Genomic DNA, 22,617 nt, shown 5'->3' with positions numbered 1-22,617 from the left:
TACAGGACAAACACCCAGTTTATTGGTCAAATACATTGTATATAGTGGAGGAGAGATTAAGGAGACTTAACAGACTGTCAGTCAAATACAACATTTAGACTTTGTTTGGATGCAATTTAAACAAACCAAGTGCAAAGAAAGATAATTGAGGAAATGTGAACACTGACAAGATATCTGATGATTTCAGGTAATTATTGTTAATTTTTGACAACAAAACTGATACTATGGTTATATGGAGGGGAATCCTTACATTTTAAATATACTGAAATATTTGTGGATGAAATTACAGATCATCTGAAATTTGCTTTAAAATAATCTTAGGAGTAGACTAGAAAGGGAGTATAAGTGAAATAAAAAGCCATGAGTCAGTGATTATTGTAGCTATATGAATACGCGAGAGTTTGTTGCTCTCTACTTTTGTGAATGTTTTAAATAACTCATAAAAAAAGTTAAAAAAAAATAGATGGAGAAAAGATAAAGGGAAAAAAGAAATGGGAAGAGGAAGGAAAACAAAAGAAAGCCGTACATTTTTAGAACATCATAGAAGTTTAAGCCAGCAGCAGTGGCACATGCCTGTAGAAATTTCTTTAAAATACATTTTTATAAAAGGAAATGAATAAGGCCTTTGGTTTTGAATGTTTTATCTGTAACTTTGAAAGAAATGCCAAAGATACAAAATTAATGTGGTAAACAATAATTATCTTAATTTTAATTCCTTCAGTTTTTCTACTTTCCATCTTAGCTTGTTAAACAAATGTGAGTTCAGTGTAAGCGTTTAAAACTGATATCCGATTTACCTGGAATAGAGGCCAAAATTCACACTCACCAATTAGTTGCCACTCACTAATTGATTGACCTTGACCAAGTTACTTAGCCTCTCAGTAGCTTAGTTTCCTAATCTATACAGTGGGTTTTATAATTTTAGCAACTAAGTAGAATTGTTGTGAAGAATAAATGAGAAACTACATGTTAAATGCTAAAATAATGCTCAACACATAGTAAACACATTAAATTTCAGCTGTAATCGCTTTGTTAATCAATGAATTATTTGAATTTGCACACATTTTTCAAGACTAATATAAATGTTTCCATTGTTTTTTCAAAAATTATTTTGAATCCTGGTCAAAGATTCCAATTTGCTAATGAGTACTTAAAACTTTAAGAGTACAAAGTTCAGCTACAGCAAATCTACAGACAGGGATCTCTTTATAACTTAAAAAGTAAAAATAAGAGCTTGAGAGAGATGCTTCCTAGGCTGGTGCCCATTTTATTTCTGAGAAGGAAATTAAGCATTTCCTACTATAAAGGCTATCTTGAAGAAAGAATACAAAGTGATTACATTCATAGGGCATGATTCATAATTCTTTAACCTAAAATATAATCATGTACCCCCTAATTATTTGTGTCTTTATTCTTGCTATGTTATTTCCTGATCATCATCATTTGTAGAAAAAGTATTTATTATGGTTTAAAAAAAGACTCAAGCTAGAGATACAGCCTGTTCTTTATAGCCTCTTCTTATCTTGGTTCAGGAGAGTAAAAAGGGACCATTCGTGTAATTACCATGTCGATTTCTCAATGTTTCAATGTCTATGGTTTTCATGGCTAATGGAGCAGCTATAAATAAGGATCAGGTATTCATCAGTATTTAGCAGTATTCATTGCCATAAGTGCTTTGCTAAATTTGGTGAGACTAAAATTTTTGTCACCAGCAATTTAGAAATGGGTTTTTAAAATCCTGTTAGAGGCAAACTTGTTATAAATTTGTAACAAATAGGTGAAATCTATAAAATCTTTAATTTGTATTCTCCTTCCTATCAGTATAACATTCAGGCTTATCCAACAACAGTGGTATTCAACCAGTCCAACATTCATGAGTATGAAGGACATCACTCTGCTGAACAAATCTTGGAGTTCATAGAGGTATTTCAAACTATAGACTATGTGGCTAGAAATTTGTCTTTTTATATGTTACACCCTGTATGAATATTTCATATTGTTTAATAGGATTTCTTCTTTCCATGCCCAAACTATTTTCTGACAAAATGATTTTTAAAGAATTTTTCTAATGTTTCACTGTTACTAAACTCAACGTAAATCTGTGTTTTACTTGTTACCTGGTATGTACAGTGCCTTATAAACAATGGACACAATTCTTTATTGAACATATGCAGTATACTTTCACCTCGTCACCCCCTTGCGCTGTTTTCTCTGAAAATGAGTGTCCGGCATCTACAGCATCTTTTTTTTTTTTTCTTCTCAGTAACACTCTTGATTGACTGAAATACAGGGGCCTCCTAGAAAAAAATGAAAAATTCTTGTTTATTATTATCCATTTAATGACCCTCCAACCTTGTCCTACTCATCTGTTCCTCCTTCTCTAACGTAATGTTTTGTGGTGGTTTCCCAGTGAAGCTACCCTCTTCATTAGTATTACCTGATTGTTGTAGGCTGAAGCTTTGTTAAAATATCATTTGGAGCAAAGAATCTGTAGAACGGTGTAGTATCGCCAGTCAGAATGTCAGAAAAATGAGATAGTAGGCTTTCCATTAGTAATTAAAGAATCATTTTCAAGCCAGTCATTCTTGGTTCTAGAACAAAACTTTATGGCCTCTGTAGACATCCAGGCAGCCCTTGAAACTTTTGTATTATCCACACGGAAACTTAAAATCACCTCTTTTCCCTGCCTGTCATTTTAGTGATATGTAAAGGAAAAATAGACCTTGATTTTTTACAAAACTGATGAGCAAAATCCAAACTTAAAAAATCCAAGTTAGTTTTATTTTCATTTTTTAAGTTAATTCACATTAGATTTCTTTTAGCTATCCTTAAGTATCTTTTAGTTTCTCAAAAATGAGAACTTTCTAAAGGACATACACGGATTGAGCACCCCTAATCCAAAAATCTTAAATCTGAAATGCTCCAAAGTCTGAATTTCATGTTTAGCCTTGGGTTTCATCCCCAAGATACATGCAAATATTCCAAAATTCAAAATTCACAATACTTCCAAGTATTTTGGATAAGAGATACTCAGCCTGTACCAACGATTTTCCAGGAATATATGAACAGCTGTGTTTTATATACATGTTATAATGGAAGCTATGTTCTCTTCAGGATCTTATGAATCCTTCAGTGGTCTCCCTTACACCCACCACCTTCAATGAACTAGTTACACAAAGAAAACACAACGAAGTATGGATGGTTGATTTCTATTCTCCATGGTGTCATCCTTGTCAAGTCTTAATGCCAGAATGGAAAAGAATGGCCCGGGTATAGTAAAAATCATTTATTTTTAATCTTAACATTTACTAAGAATGTTTATTTAACAGAATTATTTTGAAACTGATGTGAGTGAACCCACAATTAAATTATTACTTTATAACAGTTCTGATCATACCACTTTGATTCCAGCTCTGTTTCTGTCTGGTACGTGAATGGCATAGCCTACCCTTTTGTGTGTATAGCATCTGGTACACATTTTTTTTTTTCTTTTGGTCAGCGAGGTACAGTCTCACTCTGGAGTGCAGTGGCGCAATCTTGACTCACTGCAACCTCAGCCACCCTCGTAGCTGGGATTACAGGCATGTGCTACCACGTCTAGCTAATTTTTGTATTTTTAGTAGAAACAGGGTTTTGCCATATTGGCCAGGCTGGTCCTGAACTCCTGGCCTCAAGTAGTCTGCCTACCTCTGCCTTTCCAAGTGCTGGGATTACAAACATGAGCCACCGTGCCCAGTATATCCGGTGCTTTTAACTAAATTGTTGCCAAAAACAACCCAAAACTTTACCTCATTTTTTGTTTCAATTTTTTCTAATTTTTTTTCTGCTTTATTTTTAGAGCTTAAAGATAACATTTCCTCACATATTGTAGGACTTAAAAGTAAGAAAACAAAAAGCTTTCAGCATGTGTATTAGAAAATTTCCTGAAAATAGGCACCATGTTTTAAGTTGTACAAGATTGGAAACAAATTACTTAAATACCAGAATGGAAAATGCAATTACTACTTCACATTTATTTACAAGATAAAAAATAAATCTGAGTTAAAGTGATTTCTAGTATCTTAACATTTAGGATTACATACTTTTGTGCTCTTTTCAATACAATTTTTAAGTTCAGGTGTGAGTCAGTATAACATATTAGATACCTATAATGCTTGTTTTCATTGGAAAGAGTAATTCTTTGAAATATTGCAAAGACTTTCATTAGTTTCTGGCACTTTGAATTTTAGAAGTACATAGTTTTTTCTCATGTAACAGGTAAATGAAGTAAATTGTTTAATCTGCAATAATTTTAGTAAGTGCTTAATTACAAAATTAGATTACAAATTCATTAGTATAAGTGGTCTATTTTATGTTAAACCCTTATCCATTTTTACTGGGTGAAAGTCACTGATACATAATAACTATTTCACTATAATAATATAATGCTTGTTTCTTTATTGTAAACATATGTAAAAAGTGATGGAGGTAATCCGTTTCTTCTTTTATAGACATTAACTGGACTGATCAATGTGGGCAGTATAGATTGCCAACAGTACCATTCTTTTTGTGCCCAGGAAAATGTTCAAAGATACCCTGAGATAAGATTTTTTCCCCCAAAATCAAATAAAGCTTATCAGTATCAGTAAGTATTCTCTCATATTTGAAGGCATGTATTATAATTATTTAATTATACACTTAACAGTTAAGTTACCTGAACAAAATAAAAGTTAACCCAACAAATACTTATTGGGAGCCTAGTACGTAAAGATAGTGTGTTAATGAGCACTTCAGAAGATGAAAAGAGAGTACTGAACAGTCTCAATGTGCATAAAACTTATAATCTAGACAAAAAGATAAGGAAAGGAAGAGCTAACATTTATTAAGTCCTTATTTGGTTTCAGGTACTATATTAGATACTTTACTCACCTTATTTCCAATAATCCTCACATATACTTTGTGAACTAGGAATTACTGCCCTTCCTACTATTACAGAGAAGTAAACTGTGATTCTCAGCCCTTAGAATCCAAGGTCTATAAGTTATCTAAGGCTTAGATAACTTCCCCAAGTCACACAGTTGTTAAGTTGAAGCTGGGGTTTGAACCCAAGTCTGTCTCAGTACCCATGCTGTTTCCACAACACCATGTGGTATTTCAGGTAGAAAACGCAAATGTAAGGTACATATGATGAATGTTATTAAACAAGTAAAATTGAACCATGGATTTCAAGGGAGGAAAGGATCTCAACTATGAGGAAATTATGAAAGGCTGCATTTTGTAGGTAGTTTTTGACATGTGTCTTTAAAAATTGGTAGGAATTTAACAGACAGTAATAACTTGAATAAAGATTCAGAAACTAAAACCGTGGACATTCTGAGTTTTGCAGTTCCCATAGGTCTACAGGAGATGTCCAGTAGGTAGCTAGACATTCTGGGCTGTCTGGGACACAAAGATACCAAGACTAGAGAAAAATACATTTGTGAGGCCTTGTAAACAGAATTTGTAGCTAGGAATATCTGAGAAGAGAGATGCCAGATGAAATCAATCAGTATAACTTGTTTTTTAAATTGCTACAATAAGATTGTTTTCTGAATACATCCAATAATAGATAATCCTATTTACAACTAACATTTTTTCTTCTCTCAGCAGTTACAATGGTTGGAATAGGGATGCTTATTCCCTGAGAATCTGGGGTCTAGGGTGAGTAATTAAAATGTATATCATTGTATAAAATAGATTCAAAGCTATTTACCCCCCTTTTATGTCAATAGTTAAATTTACTATGGGTTAAGGTTCTAGCCTTTTAAATTACTTAGTAAAGGATTATATTAACCAAGATGGTACTGTACTTTATTACGTTGCCATTCCTTGACATCATTTTTAACTTAGAAAGTATTACAATATTACTACATTTTAGATGTTTGCTTTGGTTTTATATAATGAAAAATGATTTTGATCCTTTGCCACAGATTTTTACCTCAAGTATCCACAGATCTAACACCTCAGACTTTCAGTGAAAAAGTTCTACAAGGGAAAAATCATTGGGTGATTGATTTCTATGCTCCTTGGTGTGGACCTTGCCAGAATTTTGCTCCAGAGTTTGAGCTCTTGGCTAGGGTGAGTCTTACCTGCCTTAAATAAGTTGTAACAACGTTCGTGTTTAGTAATTAGATAAAACATTGTAAATACATAATTTTTAGGTTTTTTCTTAAATGTTTCCTCTGAATTTAATAATAACTATTATATTTCTATGATTATAATCATTGTAGTAGATTTCCTCTTTCTTTGTTAAAGCTTTTAGCTAACATCTTCTCTATCTTGGTAGACATCATCATCTACTAACCATAAAAGCCAGAAACTTCTCTTTCTTCTCCCTCTTGTCTATTTCCTCTTCCCCACCCAAGTACTCTGTTGCCTTCCAGGCAGTCACTAGATTCTGTCAGTTTTATCTCCTAAATGTCTTTCAAATGTCATTTCTTATTCATTTCTGCTGCTAACCTGTTTATTCAACCCTTTATCATCTGTTGTCTAGACTTAACCATATTTGCCTTTTAAGTACAGTCTTCCCTTGGTATACTCAGGGGATTGGTTCCAGGAACCCCCATTCCATACCAAAATCTGTTCATGCTCAGGCCTCACAGTGGGTTGTATGCAGGGTTTCACATCCTATGAATATATTTTCCATCTGCAATTGCTTAGAAGAAAAAAATTCCCAGTTCAAGCAGTTCAACACAGTTCAAGCCTTTGTTGTTCAAGACTGTCAGTCTACCTTTGTCAGTGCTGCCCTGGTGATCTTCTAAAATATTTCCCTCTCTGGCTCACTAAGTTTCTCAATATGCATACATTGACTTCAGGTATCTGATATGAGCTCTATCTCTATTGTCCACCTCACACCTTAGATTCCAGTATAACAGAGTACTCCAGGTTCTCCGAACATGTATCCTTATTTACATGCCACCCCCTCTCTCTAAAATGCTCTGTCCTTACCTTGGTCATCTGTATTTTTTCTCCTCTTCCTACAAAACTTAGCTCTGATGGCGCTGCTCTATTCTCTGCCCTTCTCAGTTAATCATTGTCACCTGGATATGTTATCAGTGTACTGATACAATGCATATTAATTATTTATTTATTATTACTTGAAAGATTTTAAATTTGACCGGAAATAAAAGGAGCTGAATACTAATGGAAATATTTAGTTGTAGCAATTTTGGGTTTTGGTTGGTTGGTTGGTTTTGGTTTGGTTTTTTTTTTTCGATATAGCATTGTCCATCTTCCTTTGAAAATGGCTGTCTCTTCCTGAGGGCAAAGTCCATGTTTTATTTATTTTTATATCCCCAGGGCCTAACTCAGTAAATGCTTATATAAAAGTAAACTGAATATGTACCCTCAATGTAGTCAGTTTTTAGTGTTTCTTTCTGTCATAACAGTCTTATTAGTGACCTAATCCAGGTTGATAGCTTTCTTGCCTCCATAACTCAAGGAACTCTTGCCACTAGTGTTGGTATAAAACATTCAACTAGAATGAGAAAGTCAGTGCCAGTTCTACCAGTTCACACTAAAGCTTAGCATCCCAGACCATGGGAATTTTTTAGCAGAGGGATTTTAAAGGTCTTACTAGCTATGAAAGATTATTTTTGTTATTAGCTGGTGCATCAGATAAGAGGTTTATTCTTTCCATTTTTTCTAATCTTCTTATGCTTCCTTCTGTAATAATTGTTTTACTTCATTTCTCATGTGCTAAAAACTGTACTTAATTATAAACTTTGTAGTGCAACTCTGTATTATATCTAGTAGAAAATTATTTAAACATGAAAAAGACCACTCATTCAACAAATTTTAAGTACCAAGTGAAAAGCAATTATGCTAAGTAGTAGGGCCATATAACTCCAGATGAAAGAAAAGGAAGATGAAAAGGAAGAAATTCCATGTCTTTAAGGAGATTTTAATCTAGTGAAAAGAGAAAATGGAAATAAATATAAGTAATACAAGATAGTTGCTACAGTAAAATTAGAATGAAGGTGGAACATGGGCAGAAGAGTGTCAGTGATGCCAGAGAAATATGTTTAGAGCACCAAAAACAGTATGGTGCCATCTCATAAGTAATTGGAAATACAAGTAAGCACATACACAAACATTTTGTAAATGACATAGAAACTTACGAAAATAACATTCCTACATTTTTCTTACTTTCAGTATGCAAGTATGTGTGTGTGTGTGTGTGTCTGCCTACATGCTTGTGCCCTAACACAAGTTAGTCTGCATATTAGTATACCCCTGCCTTGGGGACGAAACTAGAGGCAGCAAAGATGTTTTAATTGTCCTAAAGTGAGAGGTGATAACTTTAACCAGGATTAGGGCAGTGATGATAGAAAGAAGGGGACAAATACAAAAGAGAGATGAGAATAAATAGTATTGAATGTGATAGATGAAGGATAGAGAGGAGTCTGGATAAGCCTAATTTCTGGCTTGAAGTGAATGAATAGGACAGGAGGAAGAGTGGGTTCAGGGGACATCCTGTGTTTGGGTGCTTATGCAGCATTCACCCAAAGCAGGCCAGTTTGTAGTTAGCTATGAAATCGAAGAGAGTGATTGGGGTACATTAGCATATAGATACGGAAAACCACCCTGGGCAACTGTTCACAGTGAAAAGATTGTTGATCAAAGATGGAACGCTAATAACTTGAGGGGCAGGTAAAGCAGATCCTCATGCTGGAAAAAGGAAGAACAGTCAGAGGGGTAAGAAAGCCAAGAGAGAGTAGTGATAAATGCTAAAAAAGAAATAAGAAAAGAAAGGAGTGGTCAGCCTCGCACAGTCCTTCTGAGATTGTTAAGCAGATTACTTCCATCAGTATTGAGCCAGGAGTTGAGGTGGAAGTCACCATTGTAGATGCTTAAGTCAACTATTTTAATAAATTGATTACCAGTTGTTTAAAAAAAAAAAAAAAAAAAAAAAAAAAGAGTGGTCAGCAGTAAACATCAGTTGCCTAATAAGATCAAAAAGTGCCCAGTTTGGTCAAGCGGTCACTGGTGAACTTACAGCAGTTTCAGTGGAGGGAGCAGTAAGCACAGAAGCCAGACTAAAATGTTGCCAAATAAGCAGACAGTGGGGAAGCAGTGAAAGAGTTAGACTGCTGCTCAGGAAAAAAAGAGAGAGCATGAGAAGCACAATGGCAGAGGAGCTGTAATCCAGGAAGGAATCCTTTCGTGATTATATACATCTTCACTGGAGAATATGCATTCTGACAGGGAGGGACTGGAGAATACAGATGGAGTAGTCAGCCTTCACAAGACAAACAGTCCCCAAAGAGTCCTACCACAGCACACCCCCAGTGAAAGGAGAAAAAGATAGAAACAGAAACACATTTATGGTATGATGTGCCAGTTGTGGGTGGCAGGAAGTTGAGACATTTCAGGGTAAAGCCACTCAGTTTTCTTGATAAGGCAAAGGAGGGTTTATTTGCTGTTGGAGAGGTGGTGCTAGGTGAATAGGGGCTTAAAGGGATAATGTGGAAATAATCTTGTTTGAGTTGGAAGAATTAAAGTTTTTTAAATAAATTCTTAGATGCAAAATGTTTTATATCCTATTGCTTTGTTGTTGCCAAAATAGTTTATGCCAAACAAAATGACAAACCATATTTTTCTTTTTCAGATGATTAAAGGAAAAGTGAAAGCCGGAAAAGTAGACTGTCAGGCTTATGCTCAGACATGCCAGAAAGCTGGTATCAGAGCCTATCCAACTGTTAAATTTTATTTCTACGAAAGAGCAAAGGTATGTCCAGACTTTCCTCTCTTCCTTCCCTTAGTAGGCCAAGCTCAAAAGATGTGTTTTAGTCTGAGTAATGTTTTTTTCTATTTTCTGCTTCCTGTCTTTTTTTTTATATTATTACATATTACTGATACAAGCTTTTAAAATTTACGTGTATACCAAGCGTTCTTAAAAGGTTTTTTTGTCTCATGGTTGATACAGATTCAATTGCCTTAATATTTTTATACTAATTAATAGAAAAAATACTAGAAAGAGACAAAAAAAGTATTATTATTATCTTTGGTGCTGGAATTCAAGGTAATTTTCTACTTCCTGTGAAAGGTTATGGTGACTGTTGAGGTCACTAAGAATACTCTATAATACACACTGCTGCTTGGAATAATATTTCCTTACTATATTTCTATTCAGTATACTTTTTAGTGAGTAAGTTTCAAAGTAATGAGCTTACTTTGTGGGGAGGAAAGAATGATAAAGTATTTGCCATCCACTCATGTTTTCTGTTAAAACATTAAAAATACATAATTTCAAATATTTTCATGCTTTTTATGCAGCGCTTACAGCTTGCACTGAACACCAAGAATGAGTTCTCAGACAATTCCAGCCGAGGGGGAACCCGCCCCAGCATCCATCCACCAAGTATTTATTGAAAGGGCTTGTTAAACCACAAACATCCACTAGATGGCTTTTTTGAGGTCCGGTCGTGAGACACCCGTGACCTTGTAAAAGCGCTCAAACTGCGTTCTCAGGAGGCTGTTTTCAGCATTCCTTATCACACCACACCCTCCGCTCCCTGTCCTGTTTTCAGGGTCAAGGAGTTTCATTCTTATGCACAAATAACATACACACAGTGCCCCAGTGTTTTTCCATGCCCCGACCTCAAATGCCATGTACGTAAGTTTGAATATGTTGCCGTGCGCCCCCCCACATTTTGAGGGAGAATTAGGTTTAGATCTGATGTTATTTATTGGTAGTGATATTTTAAGATGAGTAGGGCTAAATTAAGAAATTGGATGATGAATTTCAGAAATCTAGAATTGCCACACATCTAGATTTTTCAGTGAATGTTTTTGATTTGTCAATAATCTGTCTCTGTCTTTAGAACAATCTAGAGCAAGCAGAACTTGATGGAGGTGAGAGGCAGCTTATACCAGAGCCTGAGTCTTCATTTCTTTGAATCAACAGCTCTGTTTCTCAGTTTTCAAAACAGCTGAGAGATGGGTGACATAAATAGGAGTCTTCTTCAGATAATATCAGAGAAGCATCAATTTGATGATCAGTCACAAGAGTTAACCATACCATAGACAGAGCTGTTTGAAAAGATGTTGCCATGTGTCCAGAGAAGTCTAGGGGACAAAGTTAGGAACCAAACATCCCTGTCCAAATTGAAGGACAAGGGTGGCATTCAGCCATTGAGGCCAGACAGGAAGACCAAAGCAGAATAATGGTTGGAGTAGAGTGTCAAATGAAACTGTTGTTTAAGAATCCAGGTGGGCAGTTGACACACAAAACAAAATCCTAGCATGTAGTTGGAGATTAGGGTTCACACCAAGATTAAGACAACAGGTGGCCCCAGAAGCAAATAAGCAGGTCAGGTTATATTGACCTGTTCCTTCCCTGCTTTTCAGTCACCTTCCTGCTGTGCGCAGATGAAAACTAGGAGATATATGTTGCCTTCCATTATTGTTGGTCATGGTTGGCAGTGCTTATGACTGTATTAGAGTGGAATGAGTTCAGTCCTCTGGGAACATCTTTGGTTTGTTTTTGTTTTAATTTAAGTTCTAGGGTACATCTGCACAATGTGCAGGTTTGATAGGTATGCATGCGCCATGTTGGTTTGCTGCACCCATCAACTCATCATTTACATTAGGTATCTCTCCTAATGCTATCCCTCCCCCAGCCCCCAGCCCCCAGCCTCCAGCCCCCCGACAGGCCCCAGTATATGATGTTCCCTGCCCTGTGTCCAAGTGATCTCATTGTTCAATTCCCACCTGTGAGTGAGAACATGCAGTGTTTGGTTTTCTGTCCTTGTGATGGTTTGCTGAGAATGATGGTTTCCAGCTACATTCACGTCCCTGTAAACGACATGAACTCATCGTTTATTTATGGCTGCGTAGTATTCCATGGTGTATGTGTGCCACATTATCTTAATCCAGTCTATCATTGATGTACTTTTGGGTTGGTTCCAAGTCTTTGCTATTGTGAATACTGCTGCAGTAAACATACGTGTGCATGTATCTATAGTAGCATGATTTATAATACTTTGGGTATATACCCAGTAATGGGATTGCTGGGTCAGATGGTAGTTCTAGTTCTAGATCCTTGAGGAATCACCACACTGTCTTCCACAATGGTTGAACTAATTTACACTCCCACCAACAGTGTAAAAGCGTTCCTATTTCTCCACATCCTGTCCAACATCTGTTGTTTCCTGACTTTTTAATGATTGCCATTCTAACTGGTGTGAGATGGTATCTCATTGTGGTTTTGATTTGCATTTCTCTGATGACCAGTGATGATGAGCATTTTTTCATGTGTCTGTTGGCTGTATAGATGTCTTCTTTTGAGAAGTGTCTGTTCATATCCTTTGCCCACTTTTTGATGGAGTTTTTTTAATTGTAAATTTGAGTTCTTTGTAGATTCTGGATATTAGCGCTTTGTCAAATGGGTATATTGCAAAAATTTTCTCCTATTCTGTAAGTTGCCTCTTCACTCTGATCATAGTTTCTTTGGCCGTGCAGAAGCTCTTTTGTTTAATTAGATCCCATTTGTCTATTTTGGCTTTTGTTGTCTTTGCTTTTGTTGTTTTAGTCATGAAGTCCTTTCCCATGCCTATGTCCTGAATGGTATTGCCTAGGTTTTCTTCTAGGGTTTTTATGGTTTTAGGTCTTACGTTTAAGTCTTTAATCGATCTTGAATTAATTTTTGTATAAGGTGTAAGGAAGGGATCCAGTTTCAGCTTTCTGCATATGGCTAGCCAGTTTTCCCAGCACCATTTATTAAATAGGGTATCCTTTCCCCATTGCTTGTTTTTGTCAGGTTTGTCAAAGATCAGATGGTTGTAGATGTGTGGTGTTATTTCTGAGGCCTCTGTTCTGTTCTATTGGTCTATATCTCTGTTTTGGTACCAGTACCATGCTGTTTTGATTACTGTAGCCTTGTAGTATAGTTTGAAGAAAGGTAGCATGATGCCTCCAGCTTTGTTCTTTTTGCTTGGGATTGTCTCGGCAATGCGGACTCTTTTTTGGTTCCGTATGAACTTTACAGTAGTTTTTTCCAATTCTGTGAAGAAAGTCATTTTCTTGATGGGGATGGCATTGAATCTATAAATTACTTTGGGCAGTATGACCATTTTCATGCTATTGATTCTTCCTATCCAGGAGCATGGAATATTCTTCCATTTGTTTGTGTCCTCTTTTATTTCATTTCTTTTATTTTGTTGAGCAGTGGTTTGTAGTTCTCCTTGAAGAGGTCCTTCCCATCCCTTGTAAGTTGGTTTCCTAGGTGTTTTATTCTCTTTGTAGCAAGTGTGAATGGGAGTTCACTCATGATTTGGCTCTGTGTTTTTTTGTTAATGGTGTATAGGAATGCTTGTGATTTTTGCACATTGATTTTGTATCCTGAGACTTTGCTGAAGTTGCTTATCAGCTTAAGGAGATTTTGGGCTGAGATAATGGTGTCTTCCAAATATACAATCATGTCATCTGCAAACAGGGACAATTTGATTTCCTCATTTCCTAATTGAATACCCTTTATTTCTTTCTCTTGCCTGATTGCCCTGGCTAGAACTTCCAGTACATAAGGAGTGGTGAAAGAGGGCATCCTTGTCTTGTGCCGGTTTTCAAAAGGCATGCTTCCAGCTTTTGTGGGTTTGTCATAAATATCTATTATTTTGAGATACGTTCCATCAATACCTAGTTTATTGAGAGTTTTTAGCATGAAGGGCTGTTGAATTTTTTTGAAGGCCTTTTCTGCATCTATTGAGATAATCATGTGGTTTTTGTCTTTGGTTTTGTTTATATGATGGATTACATTTATTGATTTGCGTATGTTGAACCAGCCTTGCATCCCAGGTATGAAGCTGACTTGATTGTAGTGGATAAGCTTTTTGATGTGCTGCTGGATTTGGTTTGCCAGTGTTTTATAGAGAATTTTCGCATCGATGTTCATCGGGGATATTGATATAAAATTCCCTTTTTTTGTTTTGTCTCTGCCAGCCTTTGGTATCAGGATGATGTTGGCCTCAAAATGAGTTAGGGAGGATTCCCTCTTTTTCTGTTGATTGGAATAGTTTCAGAAGGAATGGTACCAGCTCCTCCTTGTACCTCTGGTAGAATTTAGCTGTGAATCCTTCTGGTCTTGGACTTTTTTTGATTGGTAGGCTATTAATTATTGCCTCAATTTCAGAGCCTGTTATTGGTCTATTCAGAAATTCAGCTTCTTCCTGGTTTAGTTTTGGGAGGGGTATGTGTCCAGAAATTTTTCCGTTTCTTCTAGATTTTCAAGTTTATTTGCATAGAGCTGTTTATAGTATTCTCTGATGGTAGTTTGTATTTCTGTGGGTTCAGTGGTAATATCCCCTCTGTCATTTTTTATTGTGTCTATTTGATTCTTCTCTCTTTTCTTGTTTATTAGGCTTGTTTGCGGCCTATCAATTTTGTTGATCTTTTCAAAAAATCAGCTCCTGGATTCATTGATTTTGTTTGTTTGTTTGTTTTGTTTTTGAAGGGTTTTTTGTGTCTCTATCTCTCTCATTTCTGCTCTGATCTTAGTTATTTCTTGCCTTCTGCTAGCTTTTGAATTTGTTTGCTCTTGCTTCTCTAGTTCTTTTAATTGTGATGTTAGGGTGTCGATTTTAGATCTTTCCTCATTTCTCCTGTGGGCATTTAGTGCTATAAATGTCCCTCTAAACACTGCTTTAGCTGCATCCCAGAGATTCTGGTACGTTGTTTCTTTGTTCTCATTGGTTTCAAAGAACATCTTTATTCCTGCCTTGATTTCGTTATTTACCCAGTAGTCATTCAGGAGCAAGTTGTTCAGTTTCCATGTAATTGCAGTTTTGAGTGAGTTTCTTAATCCTGAGTTCTCATTTGATTGCACTGTGGTCTGAGAGACAATTTGTTGTGATCTCTGTTCTTTTACATTTGCTGAGGAGTGCTTTACTTCCAGTTATATGGTCAATTTTAGAATAAGTGCAATGTGGTGCTGAGAAGAATGTATATTCTCTTGATTTGGGGAGGTGAGTTATCTAGATGTCTATTAGGTCTGCTTGTTGCAGAGCTGAGTTCAAGTCCTGGTTATCCTTGTTAACCTTCTGTCTCCTTGATCTAATATTGACAGTGGGGTGTTAAAGTCTCCCCTTATTATTGTGTGGGAGTCTAAGTCTCTTTGTAGGTCTCTAAGGACTTGCTTTATTAATTTTGGTGCATATATATTTAGGATCATTATCTCTTCTTGTGGACTTGATCTCTTTACCATTATGTAATGACCTTGTCTCTTTTGATCTTTGTTGGTTTAAACTATGTTTTATCAGAGACTAGGATTGCAACCCTGCTTTTTTTTTTTTTTTTTTGGCTTTCCATTTGCTTGGTAGATCTTCCTCCATCCCTTTATTTTGAGCCTATGTGCATCTTTGCACGTGAGATGGGTCTCCTGAATACAGCACACTGATGGGTCCTGACTCTTTATCCAATTTTCCAGCCTGTGTCTTTTAATTGGGGCGTTTAGCCCATTTACATTTAAGGTTAATATTGTTATGTGTGAATTTGATCCTGTCACTATGATATTAGCTGGTTATTTTGCCTGTTAAGTGGTGCAGTTTCTTCATAACATCGATGGTCTTTACCATTTGGCATGTTTTTGCAGTGACTGGTACCAGTTGTTTCTTTCTAAGTTTAGTGCTTCCTTCAGGAGCTTTTGTGAGGCAGACCTGGTGGTGACAACATCAGCATTTGCTTGTCTGTAAAGGATTTTATTTCTCCTTCACTTATGGAGCTTAGTTTGGCTGGATATGAAATTCTGGGTTGAAAATTCTTTTAAGATTGTTAAATATTGGTCCCCACTCTCTTCTGGCTTGTAGGGTTTCTGCCAAGAGATCTGCTATTAGTCTGACGGGTTTCCCTTTGAGGGTAACTCGACCTTTCTCTCTGCCTGCCCTTAACATTTTTTCCTTCATTTCAACGTTGGTGGATCTGATAATTACGTGTCTTGGGGTTGCTCGTCTTGAGGAGTATCTTTGTGGTGTTCTCTGTTTTTCCCAAATTTGAATGTTGGCCTGCCTTGCTAGGTTGAGGATAATATCCTGAAGAGTGTTTTCCACCTTGGTGCCATTCTCCCCATCACTTTCAGGTACACTAATCAAATGTAGATTTGGTCTTTTCACATAGTCCCATATTTCTTGGAGGCTTTGTTCATTTCTTTTTACTCTCTTTTCTCTAACCTTGTCTTTTTGCTTTATTTCATTAATTTGATCTTCAATCACTGATACCCTTTCTTCCACTTGCTCGAATCGGCTGTTGAAGCTTGTGCATGCATTATGAAGTTCTCGTGCCGTGATTTTCAACTCCATCAAGTCGTTTAAGCTCTTCTCTATGCTGTTTATTCTAGTTAGCCGTTCATCTAATCTTTTTTCAAGGTTTTTAGCTTCCTTGCAATGGGTTCAAACATTCTCCTTTAGCTCAGAGAAGTTTGTTATTACCGACCTTCTAAAGCCTACTTCTGTCAACTCATCAAAGTCATTCTCCATCCAGCTTTGTTCCGTTGCCAGCAAGAAGCTGCGATCCTTTGAAGGAGAAGAGGCGCTCTGATTTTTAGAATGTTTAGCTTTTCTGCCCTGGTTTCTCCCCATCTTTGTGGTTTTATCTACCTTTGGTCTTTGATGTTGGTGACATACAGATGGGGTTTTAGTGTAGATGACCTTTTTGTTGATGTTGATGATATTCCTTTCTCTTTGTTAGTTTTCCTTCTAAGTCAGGTCCCTCAACTGCAGGTCTGTTGGAGTTTGCTGGAGGTCCACTCCAGACCCTGTTTGCCTGGGTATCACCAGCAGAGGCTGCAGAACAGCAAATATTGCTGCCTGCTCCTTCCTCCAGAAGCTTTGTCCCAGAGGGGCAGCCGCCTATGTGAGGTGTCTGTTGGCCCCTACTGGGAGGTATCTCCCAGTTGGGTTACACAGGGGTCAGGGACCCACTTGAAGAGGTAGCCTGTCCATTCTCAGAGCTCAAACGCCGTGCTGGGAGAACCACTGCTCTCTTCAGAGCTATCAGACAGGGACCTTTAAGTCTGCAGAAGTTATCTGCTGCCTTTTGTTCAGCTATGCCCTGACCACAGAGGTGGAGTCTAGATGCAATAGGCCTTGTTGAGCTGCTGTGGGCTCTGCCCAGTTGGAGCTTCCCCGGCTGCTTTGTTTACCTACTCAAGCCTCAGCAATGGTGGATGCCCCTCCCCCAGCTAGGCTACTGCCTTGCAGTTCTATCTCAGACTGCTGCGCTAGCAGTGAGCAAGGCTTCATGGGCGTGGGACCCGCCAAGCTAGGCACAAGACCCGCCAAGCCAGGTGCAGGAGAGAATCTCCTTGTCTGCCTATTGCTAAGACCTTGGGAAAAGTGCAGTATTTGGGAGGGAGGGTCCCGTTTTTCCAGGTCGTCTGTCATGGCTTCCCTTGGCTAGGAAAGGGAAATCCCCCAACCCCTTGCACTTCCCTTGTGAGACAACACCCCCCACCCCAAGCCCACTTCAGCTCGCCCTCTATGGGCTTCACCCACTGTCCAACCAGTCCCAGTGAGATGAACCAGGTACCTCAGTTGGAAATGCAGAAATCACCTGTCTTCTGCATCAATCACACTGGGAGCTGCAGACCAGAGCTGTTCCTACTTGGCCATCTTGGAATGCCCTCTCACACTTTCTCCAGGAACATGTGTTCTTGCACAGTTTTGATGTTTTGGGGCTTTTGGAGTCAGTGATGCATTTTTTTTTTAACAAAGAACAGTTTCATGTTTCCATGACACTATTATTAATATTTATTTTAGGTACATTATGGGTTAACTGTTTTTGCAGCATTATTTCCTTGAAGAGAAGAAATTTGAATTTCAAACACTTCAAGTTTTGGAACAAAAGAACTTGAAAGCATATTTAATCAAGTTTCTTAGGTGGAATTGTTATGTTTTGATTAAATACTTAAAAGATAACAAGTGTTTTTAATTTTAGAGAAATTTTCAAGAAGAGCAGATAAATACCAGAGATGCAAAAGCAATCGCTGCCTTAATAAATGAAAAATTGGAAACTCTTCAAAATCAAGGCAAGAGGAATAAGGTATGGACTAAGCCTAGAGTTGACTTTGGCAAAAGTTAGCAAAATTTATTTTTCCTATACATTACATGTATCCAGAGGCAAGCAAAATGAGGCATCAAAAAATAGTAAGATAGCTAAAAATTCTACTTTGGGAAATAGGACAATCAAAATGTAGCCTAGACACTGAAGTGCTTTTAGAAATTTGGACAAGTAAAACCACTTAACAAAAAATAGTGACTGTGGTCCGTGCAAAAACATGTATACAAAAATTTTAGTGGTATCATTCATAATAGCGAAAAAGAACGAAACCAAATGTCTGTCAACTAACAGATAAACGAAATGTGGTGTATCCATACAATAGAATATTTTCAGCCATAAAAGGAATGAAGTACTGATCTATGCTACAACGTGGATGAACTTTGGAAAATATTTAGTGAATGAAGCCAGTCACAAAGACCAAATATTATATAATACTATTGATGTAAAATATCTAGAATAATCCGTAGAGACAGAACGTAGATTAATGCTTGCTTGGGGCTGAAGTGGAGTGGAATAGAAAAGAGCGCAAATTGGGTAACTGCTAATGGGTAGTAAGGAGTTTATTTTGGGAATACGGAAAATATTTTAAAATTAGATTGCAATGACAGTTGGACAACTCTGAATATGCCAAAAACCACTAAACTCCTTTAAATGTGGGAATTTTATAGTATGTGAAATATATCTCAACAAAGCGTAAAAAAAAATAGTGACTATAGCCATAAATTATTTAAATTTTGTTCAAACGTAAATAAAGCATTGAGTTGTTAGGAATAAATATACTGGAGCCTCATAACACGTTTTGGATAGCAAATTTTCTTTTGTTCTTGGTGTAATCAGAATGTATTGAAACCCATATTTCTCCTGGCCCCTCTTTGAATCTTTAATCTGTCAAGCAGCAGCACAACCTTTTTCCTGTTACTCTTCAGAAGGCAGTTCAGTTTTACCTTTTTCAAATCCATGTTACTGTAGGTCATACTTAAAAACAGAACAAAGAGTCTATGAATGTTGTAGTGCTTTTAAAATGGAATTTAATACAATCACATGAGGTATCTTGGATTCTTTCCCTGTGAGGCGAAAGGAGGACAAAATAGCTCAGCCTCTGGAAAGGGATAGAGAAGTCTGGCTTTATAGCACCATATTAGACTATAGGTTCTACTGTAATCCAGTTCAAACTGCAGACCCCAATAGACAAAAAGCCTTACAATAACCTACTTCAAGAATATTCTTTACCAATGTGAAATTTGTACAAATCTGAAATAGGAAAGAGTTATGATTCTGTATTTTCTTGGTTCCACAGAACAAACATATTTTTCTAGTGTTTTACCATATTTTCTCAAGATATTTTATTTTGAGAGGTATAACTTTTATCGTGTTAAATATTTGAAATTTAAAAATTGTCATAATCTAGAATATCATACCTGAAATTAAGTTAAAGAGCTTACTGAATATGCTTGAAATTATGTAAACCTATATAGTTAGTAATATCTGCTGTGGGCAGGTGAGAACTAGGAGATACTCTTTTCTTTTTTATTGTTATGTTTTGGCAAAGTATATTTCATGTCATGATCCATTAAACAAGAATATTGAGTATTTCTGAAAATAAAGTGTTGGTTAGTTTGTGGTGTTTTACCTTATTTTTAACATTGCAAACTCATACTTTCTCCTTTCTCTATTGCCTTTACATTATTATTATAGGATGAACTTTGATAATGTTGAAGATGAAGAAAAAATTTAAAAGAAATTCTGACAGATGACATCAGAAGACACCTATTTAGAATGTTACGTTTATGATGGGAATGAATGAACATTATCTTAGACTTGCAGTTGTACTGCCAGAATTATCTACAGCACTGGTATAAAAGAAGGGTCCGCAAACTTTTTCTGTAAAGGGCCGGATTATAAATATTTTAGACTTTGCAGGCTATATGGTTCACACATGAGAACAAGAATGGAGTCATCATGTATTCTTCTCTGTTATTTGCTTTTAACAACTCTTTAAAACATATAAAAACCATTCTTAGCTCAGAGCCATACAAAAGTAGGCCAGATTCAGTCCATGGACTATAGATTGCTGTCCCTCTCTACGGACTTATGTTTCAGGTGGCTGGCTTGAACATGAGTCTGCTGTGCTATTATCTACATAAATGTCTAAGTTGTATAAAGCGCACTTTCCCTTCACGTTTTTTGGCTGGCCTGAAAAGAGGTAACTTGGTTTTTGGTCACTTGTTCTCCTAAAAATGCTATCCCTGACTATATATTATGTTTTAAAAACACTCATGATGTGGCACAGTAAACATACCCTGTTATGCTATATTATTATGAAGAGATTCTTCATTGTTTTCTTTCCTTCTCAAAGGTTGAAAAAATGTTTTTAATTTTTCACAGCTGAGAAACAGTGCAGCAGTATATGTGCACACAGTAAGTATACAAATTTGAGCAACAGTAAGTGTGCACAAATTCTGTAGATTGCTGTATCATCCAGGAAAACCTGAGGGAAAAAAATTATAGCAATTAACTGGGCATTGTAGAGTATCCTAAATATGTTATCAAGTATTTAGAGTTCTGTATATTAAAGATATATGTGTTCATGTATTTTCTGAAATTGCTTTCATAGAAATTTTCCCACTGATAGTTGATTTTTGAGGCATCTAATATTTACATATTTGCCTTCTGAACTTTGTTTTGACCTGTATCCTTTATTTACATTGGGTTTTTCTTTCATAGTTTTGGTTTTTCACTCCTGTCCAGTCTATTTATCATTCAAATAGGAAAAATTACTTTACAGGGTTGTTTTACTGTAGCTCATAATGATACTGTAGTTATTCCAGTTACTAGTTTACTGCCAGAGGGCTGCCTTTTTCAGATAAATATTGACATAATAACTGAAGTTATTTTAATAAGAAAATCAAGTATATAAATCTAGGAAAGGGATCTTTTAGTTTCTATGTTGTTTAGACTCAGAGAATCACAAATTTGTCAGTAACATGTAGTTGTTTAGTTATATTCGGAGTGTACAGAATGGTAAAAATTCCAATCAATCAAAAGAGGTCAATGAATTAAAAGGCTTGCAATTTTTTCAAAAACCTGTTAGAATATGCTTTATTGTGTTTGGAAGAGTTTTCTTTTTTTTCTTTTCAATATCACTTTATGCTGCTCACCAGTATTTCCTCATAAAGGTTATTATAGCCATAATTAATATTAGAATAGACTTTGTTCTTCATATTCTCCCATCTTTTTCTCTACTGTATACTCAACTCTGTCTGGATTCTGCTGTATGCCTATGGGCATATATGGAACAGTCACCACTTCTCACACTTAACACCAGCTTTTTGAATTATGATCAGTAAAGGCAAGAGCCTTTCATTCTCAAATGTTTAAAGCCTAGAAGTTCTACAAATTTGGCTTGTTTCTTCAGGAATCCCAAAATGGAATGCCTAAAGAAGTCTTACTTGGAATATTTACTAAAATGTACTGGTTAGGTGCATATCACCACACTGGACACTGAGGAGTGTACAAAAGGAATCTAAGACATGGTCCCCATCTCCCAACTGTCTGTAATTCACAGTTTTGTCACTGAGCTCATAGGGTACTTACATTACTACCTATAAATGTTTCCTACACTTGTTAGTTGAGAAATACTTTAGGCAGTAAATAAAATAGTAAATATTATGTGTCCTATAATTTGACCTGTGTGCCTTTGGAATCAGCTCTAAGCCAGGGCCCCCTAGTAGTCATGTTAAGTAACATGTATCATAAAGTGATATACATCAAGGTTATCTTATACAGTCATAACAGTATTGAGTCTTTCAAAAACAGCTGGCAGATTGAGCTTTTAATGGCTGTATTTATGCAGTAGATAGAGCACCTCTAAGGAGTACCAGGTATAATGTGCCATTTCTCTGAGCAACACCATTTTTGTGTGCAGCTGACTCTGTGTAACAAGTTATCAATTTTAGCTGACCAAAGCACATTCTATCACACAGCCAGCCTTGGAAATTCAGTCCATTTAAAGTATGTGGCTTACAGCCAGGTATGGTGGTGTACACCTGTTGTCCCATCTACTTGAGAGGCCGAGGCAGGAGGAATTGCTTGGGCTCAGGATTTCGAATCCAGCCTGGGCAACATAGCAAGACGCCATCTCAAATAAATTGTGTTTTGGGCATTAATGATGTTTGTCCATTCTAATTTCTCAAATTTTATTTAGGTCATTCATAGCTTTTTTTTTTAAAGGTATATGATTAAGATAAAGGAAATTAGATAGTGATAGTGCTCAACGTGGGAATTTTTTTAGAAGTACGGTTATCAAAAAAACGTTTCCGATGGGACACACATTTCAAAGATGTTTAGTACAATAAAATTTTTAGCATTTTTAAGTTATTTGAATAGAATTTTTGTGTAATATTTAGTCTAGTATTAGTCCTTAAATCTGCCAAAACCAGATAGATGTCTTAAATTAGGGACATTTCTTCCATTGTGACTGTTAAGAAATAATACAAAGATTAAATTAACAAAATACATTTTTAATTTTTATACCTATAGAATAAAAAT

The 22,617-nt window shown here is 36.3% G+C and overlaps 2 protein-coding genes across 5 annotated transcripts in view; one reads left to right on the top strand and one right to left on the bottom strand.

Moving 5' to 3' along the window:
- Nucleotides 1-5,741, bottom strand: part of NEUROD1 (neuronal differentiation 1) — a 1,109,848-nt gene extending 1,104,107 nt beyond the window's left edge. The window contains exon 1 of the mRNA XM_050750581.1: nt 5,732-5,741. The gene's annotated coding sequence lies outside the window, so the exon portion shown is untranslated. The remainder of the gene's footprint in view (nt 1-5,731) is intronic.
- Nucleotides 1-21,152, top strand: part of DNAJC10 (DnaJ heat shock protein family (Hsp40) member C10) — a 54,019-nt gene extending 32,867 nt beyond the window's left edge. For 3 of the 4 annotated variants that reach the window (XM_050750543.1, XM_050750541.1, XM_050750542.1), the window contains 7 exons: nt 1,822-1,923; nt 3,115-3,270; nt 4,491-4,624; nt 5,626-5,679; nt 5,949-6,096; nt 9,629-9,748; nt 17,947-18,313. In XM_050750543.1, the coding sequence (XP_050606500.1) occupies nt 1,822-1,923; nt 3,115-3,270; nt 4,491-4,624; nt 5,626-5,679; nt 5,949-6,096; nt 9,629-9,748; nt 17,947-18,090 (858 nt within the window). In that variant the 3' untranslated portion in view covers nt 18,091-18,313. Of the gene's footprint in view, nt 1-1,821; nt 1,924-3,114; nt 3,271-4,490; nt 4,625-5,625; nt 5,680-5,948; nt 6,097-9,628; nt 9,749-17,946; nt 18,314-19,764 lie in introns of those variants that run through there. The other variant, XM_050750544.1, reaches the window with a different exon arrangement.
- The last annotated feature ends 1,465 nt before the right edge of the window (nt 21,153-22,617 follow it).

Source organism: Macaca thibetana, chromosome 12 (genome assembly GCF_024542745.1).
Source record: "Macaca thibetana thibetana isolate TM-01 chromosome 12, ASM2454274v1, whole genome shotgun sequence".
Taxonomy (NCBI): Eukaryota; Metazoa; Chordata; class Mammalia; order Primates; family Cercopithecidae; genus Macaca; species Macaca thibetana.
The sequence above is the reverse complement of the archived record's forward strand: the minus strand, read 5'-3'. Positions and strand labels throughout refer to the sequence as shown.